At 38.9% G+C, this 13,995-nt stretch overlaps 1 protein-coding gene across 1 annotated transcript; it reads right to left on the reverse strand.

Annotated features, from left to right (window-relative positions):
- Positions 1-1,642: 1,642 nt before the first annotated feature.
- LOC125266107 (natterin-4-like) lies at positions 1,643-10,602 on the reverse strand. The gene is made up of 3 exons (XM_048186571.1): positions 10,558-10,602; positions 2,913-3,030; positions 1,643-2,750 (listed from the first exon to the last, which is right to left on the reverse strand). The coding sequence occupies exons 2-3, from the start codon at positions 3,010-3,012 to the stop codon at positions 1,714-1,716; spliced, it is 1,137 nt and encodes a 378-aa protein (XP_048042528.1). The 5' UTR covers positions 3,013-3,030; positions 10,558-10,602; the 3' UTR covers positions 1,643-1,713.
- Between the last annotated feature and the right edge of the window lie 3,393 nt (positions 10,603-13,995).

Here is a 13,995-nt window from a genome sequence, read left to right on the forward strand (position 1 = left end):
AAGCAATAGCATTTGTCCTTGAAATAAAAAAAATAAATAAATAAATAAAAAAATCACATTAGGCCTAGGCAATATTCTATATACTGTAAATTTACAATCTAAAAACAATGTTTTAAACAAAAGAACAGACTAATTATTATTTTTATTTTGATTACCTTACAACAGTCACTACATAATTACAGCTATCATACAAATTCACTTAGTTGTAGGTTCGAAATTCTACATATGGCATAATTATTATGTTCGCCCAAAAAAAAAAAAAATTCAACAACAAATATTTTTAGTAAAATGTATTTTACTTAGATTGAACTCCATCTATTTGGCGCGCATGTTCACGGAAGTTTGTGCTTGCTGAAGGCTCGTCCACGCCTGGCTGCAAAATGGAAATATTTTCTCAACTTTATAACATTTACAGATGGAGAATATGTCTGTAAAATGTAAATTATGCACTGAAATTATTGGATGTCACTTTAGCTTAAAGATTATAAATAGAGACGTTTCCACCAATCGCTGCACAAGTTATTAAGGTTACGTATGATGACGAAAGCACGTTAGTGCTAGCCCTTCCGGAACCCATAGAGATTGCATTGCAGTGCCTGCAGTTCGAAAAAGAAGTTTTTTGAATGGAAGTCTATGGGGCAAATCTCGGCCAGACTGAAATCGCCCAAAAAGAGGCGGTACTCCACAGAACGTGACTCGACGCTGATTGGACTATATCCAGAGGCAGAACAAACAGTCTAGCAGTGACAGCTAGCGTAACTCTGTGGTTGAATATGATTGAAAAATCCGTCCCTTTCTCACTTTGGTGCCCTAATGAAGAAACCGCCCCTGCATTATAGGCTGCAAAAGACACCAGATGTGAGCGCAACCGTTAAATACCTCCGTCTAGCATGTACATGACAGAAAATGACAATGCACCAAATACAATTATTTTAATCTATATATATGATTCTGACCAAATAAAACCATTTTTGACAAGACATTTAGCTGACATCTACATTTAGCAATATTAATCAGCATGTTAAGAGCATTGCATAATGAAATTGGGAAAAAATCTGCCCACGATATCTGCAAGAGAAAAGACAAGTATCACTCCAGCATCCATATCATATCTGCCATCACTTACCTGCACTCCAATGTTTCTCCTGGTTGTTCAATAAAGTCTGTTACCTGCATTCCAGTGTCTCTGTCCCCTTCTGTATTGTAACAGTTTGGTTATACTTTGTTTTTAGTAGATAGTAGTAGTTTTAGTACTCTGTTAAGCAAAATATAAAAATGGTCCAGGTTTACAAAGAAAAACCCTGAAGCCCCACACAGTGTCTTCTCTAACCCTAACCAACACATTGGCATCTAAATGTGAAAATAAACACAGCTTGATGAAACATTTGATCATATACCATATCTAACATCAATATGCAAAATAAAGCTCAACTGATGATTTTTTGTTTTTAATTCTCAGACACTTTTTTGTCTAGTAGTTTTAAATGTGTTCTTCTACACAAAGTTGTTATCTGCTTGTAAAAATAAAAAGGAAATACAAAATAGGATAAAAGACTCAATATAAAAGTCAAATAAAAACACTGTTGGCATGTTAAAATTCAATTTAATAGTGATTATTGAAATTTTGAAAGCAAGCATTTTTTTTTTTTTTACATTCTGTTATGATCACACACATGGCAACATGTCATTTATTTTTCAGAAGTTGTGCAGTTTTCATACACTAGTACATTTCAGGATAGTTTCATTGTCTTTGCAGCTGTTCACAGATGTTTCGAGTTCTGCTACTTCCTGATAATCGTAGATGCCGGTAACAGAGGTGATGCGTAGGGGTAAATTATCGCCCTTGTATCTTCGGATGAGCTGACCAGTATATGGGACTTGAACTCTAAAGGTTTTGCTTGAAATCTCAATGGTACAAAAAGTATTGGGTGGAACCTGTATCTCCGTACTCACTGAGTGCAGGACCTTATCAACTTTGGATGTCGTTATAGATTTTGAGCGACTATGGTCATATTTCAAATTTATTTTTCCACCTAAATCGAATAATTGTGGAATTTTACCTGAGATTGATACTTCTCCTCCCACTCCAAACGTATGTCCACGGCCATTTAGAAAAGAACTTGTTTTGTCGCTGCCTTGATCCAACTTCACCACATGTTTGGCTGGAGCACAGTTGTTGTTGTGAGCTATGAACTGTTTTATCACATCCGAGTTTTTATCAGTTTTCTCTTTTGAAACTACATAATTATCAATTTCTAAATGCTCCCAACTTATGTCAAAGTTTACGGTGAGAACTTCAGTTTGCATGTTTTCATTACTTTTTTCCATTACTAAATTGTCTATGGAAGTGATACCATTTTGATCTTTAGCAATGTAGTGACTTTTACAAATCCTTACTGGGTAAAATTGAATCTGGCCATTCTGTATATCTGCCCATGTTTTCCACTTTAAAATTTCAAAGTTATCTTTATTAACTAGAAATTGACGTACCTTATTATTAGCACCTTGGCTCTGTGCAGCTGAACTTTTAAGTAATTCATACTTAACATTATTACATTTCCCATTTACAATAATGTAATTCTCTTGGTTCAAATGGGAAACTTTAACTGCATCTTTAGGTGGAGTGTTTGATTCAACCAATTCCAAATAAATGTTTGAGTCAAAAAAGTTCTGGTCCTCCTCCTCTTTCCCAGCTGAAGGCTTGCTGGAAGGTGATCCACGAGCGTGACGCTGATGGTGATTAGAAGAGTCTGCAAGACAAATCCAAAATAAATACACAAACCCAAGACTGATTACTTATTGATTATTAACAATAATTATAAATAAGTAGAGCTTACAAATGGACTATAGTTTAGTTTAGGAGTTCTGCAGTGAGCAGAATGTTGAAACACCAGAACCGAAGGTGAACATACCAGTGCTTTCAATGTTAGAAAGATCCTCTGGATTCCCCCCAGCATTCAGCAGACGGATCTGCAGCAGAGCAAAGATGATGATCACGCTGAAACCCATCATCACCGTCCGTCACAATATCTGTGAAACATCACTAAACATGCATGAGAAGATGAGACTGATGAACATTAACTTTGAAGATAGCAGTGGACTCTGTGTGTGAACCGAATACATTTGATAATGGAGTTTGTAATGGTTTGATATCTACTGTACTCTGTCTTTTAGATCGATTGGTTGATTGGAAATTAACCAATTATTACTCATTTAATTAAAGGTGCCTTAGAATTGAAAATTGAATTTACCTTGGCATAGTTGAATAACAAGAGTTCAGTACATGGAAATGACATACAGTGACTCTCAAACTCCATTGTTTCCTCCTTCTTATGTAAATCTCATTTGTTTAAAAGACCTCCGAAGAACAGGCGAATCTCAACATAACACCGACTGTGACGCAGCAGTCGGGATCAAGTCAAGTCAGTCACCTTTATTTATATAGCACTTTTTACAATGCAGGTTGTGTCAAAGCAGCTTTACATTGATAACTGGTATATCAAAGCACTGTTGAATAAATGTCAAGAATACAGTTGAATATCACATGTGACGTCAAATGTCAAGTGTCCCCAACTAAGCAAGCCAAAGGCGACAGCGGCAAGGAACCCAAACTCCAAACAGGTGACATCAGGTGGTAAATTCGTGTTAAAATGGAGAAAAAAACCTTGGGAGAAACCAGGCTTAGTCGGGGGGCCAGTTCTCCTCTGGCGAACAGTGCTTTGTTACGATTCAGGTTGCTATCATAAATCTGATAGGATCGCAACATTCAAAGTATTTATTTCAGTTCCATCCAGCTGAGGATCGTATTCATCACGCCGGTATGGACGGTTTGTTGAGGAGCTGTGCCACTGGCAGTGTGGCCAATCGTGGCCTTGTCTCCGTGTGGCCAATCGTGGCCTTGTCTCCGTGTGGCCAATCGTGGCCGAGTCTCCGTGTGGCCAATCGAGGCCTTGTCTCCGTGTGGCCAATCGTGGCCTTGTCTCGGTGTGGCCAATCGTGGCCTTGTCTCCGTGTGGCCAATCGTGGCCGGGTCTCCGTGTGGCCAATCGTGGCCTTGTCTTCGTGTGGCCAATCGTGGCCTTGTCTTCGTGTGGCCAATCGTGGCCTTGTCTCCGTGTGGCCAATCGTGGCCTTGTCTTCGTGTGGCCAATCGTGGCCTTGTCTCCGTGTGGCCAATCGTGGCCGAGTCTCCGTGTGGCCAATCGTGGCCGAGTCTCCGTGTGGCCAATCGTGGCCTTGTCTCCGTGTGGCCAACCGTGGCCTTGTCTTCGTGTGGCCAATCGTGGCCTTGTCTCCGTGTGGCCAATCGTGGCCGAGTCTCCGTGTGGCCAATCGTGGCCGAGTCTCCGTGTGGCCAATCGTGGCCTTGTCTCCGTGTGGCCAATCGTGGCCTTGTCTTCGTGTGGCCAATCGTGGCCTTGTCTCCGTGTGGCCAATCGTGGCCTTGTCTCCGTGTGGCCAATCGTGGCCTTGTCTTCGTGTGGCCAATCGTGGCCTTGTCTCCGTGTGGCCAATCGTGGCCTTGTCTCCGTGTGGCCAATCGTGGCCTTGTCTCCGTGTGGCCAATCGTGGCCGAGTCTCCGTGTGGCCAATCGTGGCCTTGTCTCCGTGTGGCCAATCGTGGCCTTGTCTCCGTGTGGCCAATCGTGGCCTTGTCTCCGTGTGGCCAATCGTGGCCTTGTCTCCGTGTGGCCAATCGTGGCCGAGTCTCCGTGTGGCCAATCGTGGCCTTGTCTCCGTGTGGCCAATCGTGGCCTTGTCTCCGTGTGGCCAATCGTGGCCTTGTCTTCGTGTGGCCAATCGTGGCCTTGTCTCCGTGTGGCCAATCGTGGCCTTGTCTCCGTGTGGCCAATCGTGGCCTTGTCTCCGTGTGGCCAATCGTGGCCTTGTCTCCGTGTGGCCAATCGTGGCCTTGTCTCCGTGTGGCCAATCGTGGCCTTGTCTCCGTGTGGCCAATCGTGGCCTTGTCTTCGTGTGGCCAATCGTGGCCTTGTCTTCGTGTGGCCAATCGTGGCCGAGTCTCCGTGTGGCCAATCGTGGCCTTGTCTCCGTGTGGCCAATCGTGGCCTTGTCTCCGTGTGGCCAATCGTGGCCTTGTCTTCGTGTGGCCAATCGTGGCCTTGTCTCCATGTGGCCAATCGTGGCCTTGTCTCCGTGTGGCCAATCATGGCCGTGTCTCCGTGTGACCTATCGTGGCCGATCGCGGCCTTGTCTCTATGTTGCTTGTTATCTCCCTTTCTTGTTCTTTCTCCTTCTCTTACTATGTTTTAATTTGTTTTTCTCTGTTTCAGGAACCGCAAGATGCACCTCTGCTGGGTATACATTCCCTCTCACTGTTCTTGGGGGAGGTTGGCTCCGTCCTGGCGGTCACGTCTCATCCATAGACTGTAAAAAAAGATGGACGACGCGACGGCGCTTCCTTCCATTGTATTGAACTGAAGCCAAAATGGGCTGATGAATGGGCGCTGACACGTTACGCAATACGTCAAAAAAAAAAAGTTTGGAGCCTGGGCATGCGCAGAAGGAATCGTCAGTGGAGCCGGAGGCGGAGTCGCGATATCAAACTTCCGCCCAGACGACTGCGTCATCATTCATGTATTTTAAATAGACTATAAAAATTATACACAATTTAAAAGTCTACCTATAAAATAATAGGCTATTCTGTTTCTAGAGCAATAATATTTTTGAAACAGCAAATTCAGTAGATAAACTCAATATAATATGCCACTAGAAACAACTCTAAATCGTCAGAAACGGTCCTGCCATTTTAAATCAAGTTCAACTAACGTTACAGGAGATCGATTGCTGTAATTAGAGTAAGCTATCATTAGTTTTGTCCTGCTAATTATTATTTTATACCCATAAAAATAATAAGTAACTGCCAGATAACGATCACCTGCTTTTTCCCGACATGGTTATCATTAGGTGCGTTATCTTAACTAATAACATTTATTAATTAGCTTATAACGCCCACATTTGATGTTACAGAAAAAAAGTTCAGTGATCCATCAGATCCTGTAGGTCGGTTAGTACAGTTTACTGCTGAACAACTCATTTTGTTGGTGTTAAATATAAAAGAAATCGAAAATTAACAGTTAGTTAATACATCTTCAATCTCCCCTCGAAGCTCCGACAGTCCTCAGACAAGCTGTCAATCAACTTCGAATCATGACGACACGCCCCGTTTTTATAGCATCAAATTGCTAGCTAAAATCTAAATCATCACAAAAACGAACAATTGAATATATATCAGTGTGATAACAACTACCTTAAATGACCAAAACCATCTTTCAGAAAGTTTTATTTGAAGCAGAATTTATTTTTAAGTTTTCACTGAAGTCTCATTCGACTGCATTGAGAGGGCGGGGTTTATGACCTGTACTGCATCCAGCCTCCAGGGGGCGATCAAAGAGCCCGCAGCTTCACTTTTCAGAACGTATGAGACACACCCGGTCTCATCACTATTTCTGGGGGGTTGGCTACACCCCTGCCTTCAGCTTCAGGCAGGAAACGCAAAGTCTGCAACCCTCAGGACGTGAGCTACGGACGGGGCCTATGCCAAAGATCATTAACCTTATATATTCTGCTTGCTTTTTGGTAATAAATATCAGTGTTACGTTATCTTGCCTCCCGAGTCTTTCTGGTAGAACCATGATCCGTGACCAGCAGAGGAGCATCTTGGCGGCAGGGATTAAATCTTTAACAGTGTCTGGGATAAGAAAATCTAAAGTGCAGAATTGAATGCACTTTGAAATTGTAAAAGATGATCCAAAAACGTATGATGCAAATTGTGCCAACAGCTCATGTCCTATACAACTCAAAGACAAACACTGCGGAGCGCTTCTGCCGGCCAACATTAACGAGCTGACTATAGCGTGCTATTTGAAAATACTCAAACGGACACAGGCAGATTGCGTGAAAGTCTGGATTTTTTTCGATCAGATAGGGTACACGTGATTTAAAAACATTTCAGCCGGTTGTAATTTGATTTTTGGATGCTGTGAATGTTTAGCTAAAAAAAAACTGCAACTCCAGTTTAGCATTTATTGTCTCTGCAGTTAAAAAGACAAAGTTGACAATTCTGGCTATACTTTCGTTATCGTAAGTAACATGAAATCCAAAATGTTCCCACACACCGGATTTTAATGACGCGGGCGCATCCGCCAACTCCGGGCAGCCTTCATTATCTCCTCCAATAGCCATTTCTGCAGCACTCCTTACTCCACTTTTACTGTCTATATTTATGTTCGTACGACACTGTCTGAGCACGGGGCTACATTGCGCATGCGTCGAACCGTGCAACGCACACACGAACTGAACCGAGACAAGCGAACCGAACGGTTTGGGTGTTTTTTCATGTACCGTGCCACCCCTAAATGTGTTATGTGTATGCCAGGTTAAAGAGATGCGTTTTTAGTCTAGATTTAAACTGACAGAGTGTGTCTGCTTCCCGAACAATGCTAGGAAGATTGTTCCAGACTTTAGGTGCCAAATAGGAGAAGGATCTACCGCCTGCGGTTGATTTTGATATTCTAGATATTATCAGCTGGCCTGAAATCTGAGATCACAATAAACGTGAAAGACTATAATGTATTAAGAGCTCGCTCAGGTACTGGGGGGCTAAACCATTTAGTGCTTTGTTAGTAATTAGCAAGATTTTAAAATCTATACGATGTTTAACAGGAAGCCAATGCAGTGACGACAGAACTGGGCTAATATGGTCATACTTCCTAGTTCTAGTAAGAACTCTAGCTGCTGCATTTTGTACGAGCTGCAGTTTATTTATCAAGCGGGAGGAACAACCACCCAGTAGAGCGTTACAGTAATCTAACCTCGAGGTCATGAACGCATGAACTAACTGTTCTGCATTCTTCATTGAGAGCATATGTCGTAGTTTAGATATATTTTTAAGATGGAAGAATGCGGGTTTGCTGATGCTAGTAACATGGCCTTCAAATGAAAGATTGGTATCAAAGAGCACACCCAGGTTCCTAGCTGACGACGAAGACTTAACAGAGCAGCCATCAAGTGTTAGACAGTATTCTAGGTTATTACATGTGGCGACCAGGGCGGGTGAGAGCCGCGAGGGAACTGCGCGAGGCCGGTGAAGCAAGTGATAACGAGCATCACCTGGGAGGCGCACCGGCCTTGAGTCTCTCACGGAGGAGCTCCTGGAGCATAAAAGGAGGAGCGACGACCGTGAAGGACGAGAGAGGACCAGGCCTGGACTTTATTTTATGTTTTATTATGTTTGTGTGGCCGGCAGACGTCCGCGAGGGTCTGCCGGCATTACTTTCGTTTTGTATTTGTTTATTTATATATTAAAGTTTTGTTTGAATGTTCGCCGGTTCCCGCCTCCTTCTTCCCGTTTACGAACTACGTTACATTACGTGAAGAAGTTTTTGGTCCAAAAATTAGAATCTCTGTTTTTTCTGAATTTAGTAGTAGGAAATTACTGGTCATCCAGTTTTTTATATCAGCTATACATTCTGTTAATTTAGCGAATTGGTAAGTTTCGTCAGGGCGCGAAGAAATATAGAGCTGAGTATCATCAGCGTAACAGTGAAAACTAACGCCATGCTTCCTAATGATATCTCCCAAGGGTAGCATGTACAGAGTGATCATTAATATGTACACCCCCAATATTTGCATATGCCAGCTCATGTTCAAGGCATTACACAAGGGCAGCCAGTATTAACGTCTGGATCTGTGCACAGCTGAATCATCAGACTAGGTAAGCAAGCAAGAACAATAGTGAAAAATGGCAGATGGAGCAATAATAACTGACATGATCCATGATTACATGATATTTTTAGTGATATTTGTAAATTGTCTTTCTAAATGTTTCGTTAGCATGTTGCTAATGTACTGTTAAATGTGGTTAAAGTTACCATCGTTTCTTACTGTATTCACGGAGACAAGAGCCGTCGCTATTTTCATTTTTAAACACTTGCAGTCTGTATAATTCATAAACACAACTTCATTCTTTATAAATCTCTCCAACAGTGTGTAATGTTAGCTTTAGCCACGGAGCACTATCAAACTCAATCAGAATCAAATGTAAACATCCAAATAAATACTATACTCACATGATCTGATATGCTGCATGACAAACACTTTGTAAAGATCCATGAACTTTGTTTATTCAATGTATTATAGAGTCGCGAGCTCGCGGGGGGAGCACGAGATTTAAAGGGGAAGCGCGCTGAATCTGCACATTTATAATGATGCCCCAAAATAGGCAGTTAAAAATTGAATAATAAAAAATCTATGGGGTATTTTGAGCTGAAACTTCACAGACACATTCAGGGGACACCTTAGACTCGGCACCTTTAATGTCTTTGGTATATTTTGTGAAATGATCACGGCACACACATTATATAAAAACTGTAAGTTTTTGATATACAAAAGACCAGCTGTCACACAACTTAAGTTGTGATAATGTTGTCATTTTCTTACTTATTACAACAGTACTTATAACTGAAATAAATTGAAATATGTTTTTTTTACTTGTTTGTAGAGAGTCGGTGTTGCTCATGATATGACCAGTCAAAGATGTAAGCATTCCTTAACAGTTACTTTTCTAGTAATTTTAACATTTTACGTCTCAGAGCATATTGCAAAACACACACAAAAGAACAGAAATATATATCCCATAATCAGTGTTGGGGAATGTTACTCCCTAAAACAGTTACTAATTGCACTACAGAGTTACTTTTTTTAAAGAAAGTAATTTGTTTCATTACTTTTGTGTTTTTCTGACTTGAGATAGGCTTGTTTATTTTTAACAACAACAACAAAATAAATAAAACAAACAAATAAAAAATGGGGTAAATGTGAGGCCCCTTCAGAATAAACGTGAAATGAAGTCTCAGGCTGAAGGAAATGCATATTCACACCTGTACAGTAGAGGGCGCCGCTCAAACAAACCTTTCAGCTGGAGCGCAGAGGTTCAGTACTCTTCTTTACTCTTCCAGTTTTGTTTATTAGTATAGTTGAATTGGATCATTGAAGGTCAGCATTGTTTAATAAAGTGAGATTAAATACATAAAGTATACTTGTATTATTTAACATTTATTTGTTGTAGGTTTGCTTATTATTTGGAGTTTGCATGTTTTCATTCATTTTGAGGAATACTGAATGTTTTTTGTACAAGTGAGATGAGTAAATGCTCACATTTAGTCTACATGTTCACACACAATGATTACTCACGATTCTCTCAACATGAGGACAGGAGAGCTGTCAGTCAATACATGGGAAAACAAAGTAACTTGTATCACTTACTTGAAAAAGTACCTTTATTTTGTTGTAGATTAATGAACTACATTACTAGTTAGTTGAGAAAAGTAAAATGATTACATAAGTCATATTACTCACTGCTCATAATAAATATTATTATAAGAAATAATATTATAATAAATTCTACTTTATGGAACTATTTTGCTTCATTTGATATGATTGAATCATTTATATCACAAATTTGAAAGAACATTCCCGATATAAAATGAGAAACAAGACACCTTGTTTGAAGTATTGAAATATTGTACCATGTCTTACCTGTGAACGATCACCTGTAAATGTAGAGCTGATGAGACTTTGGAGATGTTCTTCAGAGCTCTCTGACAGCGTCCAGCACATCCACTCGTATATATATCACGGCCCTGATGCAAATACAGCGGTGCACATTATCATACTGATCAGAGTTTACAGGTTTTTTTCAATTGCTAACAATCATCGGTCAGTAACGAATCTACATTCTCAAAACGCTTCACACATTCAGCGCAACAGAAGTCTATGTGGACCAAACTGTCAATCAAAATAAATTTATTATTTCAACTGATAAAAGCACATTCAAAGAATGATGGCAAACTCTGTGCATTTCTACAGGAATTACTGAAATATAAAATCTTAGTTAATGAAATTAAAAAATAATTATAAATAAAATAATTATTTCAGATGCCGTCACATGCCACAACCTCATCATCTGCAGAGAGAAACTGAGAATGAAGGACGTAAAGACTTCATAGAGGATTGTGAAGATATTTCACTGGAACTTGGTCTTCGTTACATCCATATCATGTTCACTGGTAATTGTTATTTATTCATTTATTCAGCTAATAACTGTTGTTAGAGCACTGTCATTTTTGCCACAATTTGCCATGTCAATAAAAAATAAGCACCTGACTGACACAACATGCTGTTTTTTTAATGTAAAACCCAAATAGATGCAACAAGATATTATAAGACCAGACAGATAGAGGAGTAAAAAGATAGTAATAAATAATATATCAAAAAAACAATACTAATATTAATAATATGAAAATATTGTGATAGACATTAGCAAGCAGTTTATAAATACAGCTATAAATGTCTCACTTTAGATGAGCTCAAAAATAAACTGACCAATACTAATTGTTTTTCATACCTGAATTAATCATGAAATGTTAATTAAGCATTTATTAACAAACTGTAGCTATTATATGTATAAATAATATAATATATAAATATACATTTAAATGAACACTCCTAAATAACTGGTAACTGGTATAAAAATAAAATTATTAATGACATTATAGATAAGCTTATAAGTGAAGAATAAAGCATTTACAGCTAACTATTTACTAATGATTCATAGTGTGAGTTATTATAAAGTGTTACTGAAGATACTAATATACAAATATTGATAGAAATAAACTATTATTAAAAAGGTTATTTATAATATAGCACTTTCAAAGCATGGTTCTTTATGGAAGCTTATAAAAAGGTTTTATTTTGCACCAAGAAGATGTCTTGAGGGTCTTAAGATTCAGGAATATATTTTGGAAATGTATTATAGGTGCAGAACAGCCATTGATGGAGACACATGTTCAAATCCTCTTTCACACACGGTTTATTTCAGTGTCGAAATAAAGATGTTTATCTCTGTTTCTCTATCATAAATGTTTTCATATCAACATGCAAAGTGATGAATTTGAATTCTACCTGCAGTTGTGCCCGTTATATATCACTGTAATTCCCGTTATCTTGATACTGGTAGAATTTCCAGGACTCTTCTCCTTAACTTACCTAGGTGAGTTATATAGACGTTCAATACTCTCCTTGTAATCATAAAGTGTGTTTAAACAAACATGGTCATTGTAGGAGCTGATAAAGAAACTGGCAGTTACATGGTTGACCTTTGAATGAGCTAAAATAACACTCTAAAAAATGCTGGGTTAAAAACAACCTAAAATGGGTTGAAAATGGACAAACCCAGTCCAACCTGCTGCAGTTTTATTTTGAACCCAGCTGTTGTTTAAAAATTAGGGGAGAGCAGGGACGAAAGAAGCATTTTTCACAAAAAAAAAAAATATTTTAAAAGATAATGTTTTAGACAGCGATATATTTTTGCTGCAATAACTCACAAGTGTGGTCTATCAATACCATGTGTATATATATATATATATATATATATATATATATATATATATATATATATACAGGGTGCGATTTGTGAAAAAACCAGAGGGGGGGATGTTTTGAAAAGTTTTTTTTTTTCTGTGTGTGTGTGTGTGAAAATATGTGCAATTCAGATGCTTTTGCTTGCATTTTCATTTATGTATATTTAGACATTTAAGCTATGCATTTTCATATTATTATTATGAATTAAATGATTTTAGAGAGAAACCTAAGAAATATGACATGTATCAATATTGCTGTAATACACTAGCATTGAGACTCTAAATTTGACATTTTTAATGTTTTCTATATAAAATCTATTGAAGAAAACAAATGTGTGTATTTCCTTCATCCTGAGCACATCACACAAAACTCAAAATCAGTGTTTCACCATTCACAACCCATTCTGCTGTCTAATGTGTATTTCTGAGAATGTTTTATATCAGATCTGATCCTGCTAAAAATGCTTTTCTTATTTGGAGTTTTTGTCTTGTTTCTAGTCCAAATATATAAAAATTCTTAAATCAAGAAGCATTTTCTAGACAAGTAAAAACTGTCTTCTTTTCAGAAAAAAAAAGTCCAAATTAAGTGTGTTTTTCCTAAAAACAAGCAAAACAATCTTCCAGTGGAGTAAGCAATATAATCTTATTTCAAACCGAAAACACCGAGTAGAACTAAATCTTACACATTTCATGGTTACTATTTACTATGTTTTGTGTGTGTGTGATTAAAACATAATAATTACTGATTACAATACAAAGACATTATTTAGGTCAAGTCAGTTCATTTTATATGAAATGCTCTTTTCACAATCCTTGTCGTGAAAAGCGGCTTTTCTGAAAATAAAACTGCTTTATTTTTTAAAGCATGCTAAAATAACTCAGGGACTTTTATTATGACTTGAGTGGACGCACGGTAGTAGTGGGGGAAAAAAAACAGTATCTTTGTTTTGGTAAGCGCACCCCCCACAGTACACTGAGTTCAGGGAGGCGTCACAAGATAGAGGATTGGTAGGATCATAGTGCACTAATATAGCAGATGACTAGAGGAGCTTTTTTGACTTTACAAAGGCTTCTTCCTGCTCACGGCCCCGCGTCTACTTTCCACCAAGGCAGTTTGAGTGCTGGTTCAGAGTCACAGCCTAGTTTCAATCAGTTCTTTGTCTTTCAACACCCAAAGCACCAGATCTGAACCAGGAAAAGCGGTTTGTAACCGTGACCAACAAGACGAACAGAAACTTGTGACCACCATTTTTGAAAAAATGATGGACCGAAAACAACAGTGGAGGAAACAAACTGCTTCCTTGCAGAAGTCCAGAGTAAATTGGAGGGAGCTTCATGGACAAATTCAGCACGAGATGGCTTGTAATCTCTGTCTATATAAATTACGGTGAGCTGCACATGTTTGGATGCAGATATAGGTTTGAAAAGCCATGAGCATCAGTTGTAAAGCAATGTCCGTCATTGTTGATGGTGTGTTTGTGTTTGGCGCTGCTGCGCTAGCGTTGCTGGGAAAGATGAGACAAAAAGGGGTATTTGTCTTCTTCCTCAACAGCAT

Source organism: Megalobrama amblycephala, linkage group LG4, assembly GCF_018812025.1.
Source record: "Megalobrama amblycephala isolate DHTTF-2021 linkage group LG4, ASM1881202v1, whole genome shotgun sequence".
Taxonomy (NCBI): Eukaryota; Metazoa; Chordata; class Actinopteri; order Cypriniformes; family Xenocyprididae; genus Megalobrama; species Megalobrama amblycephala.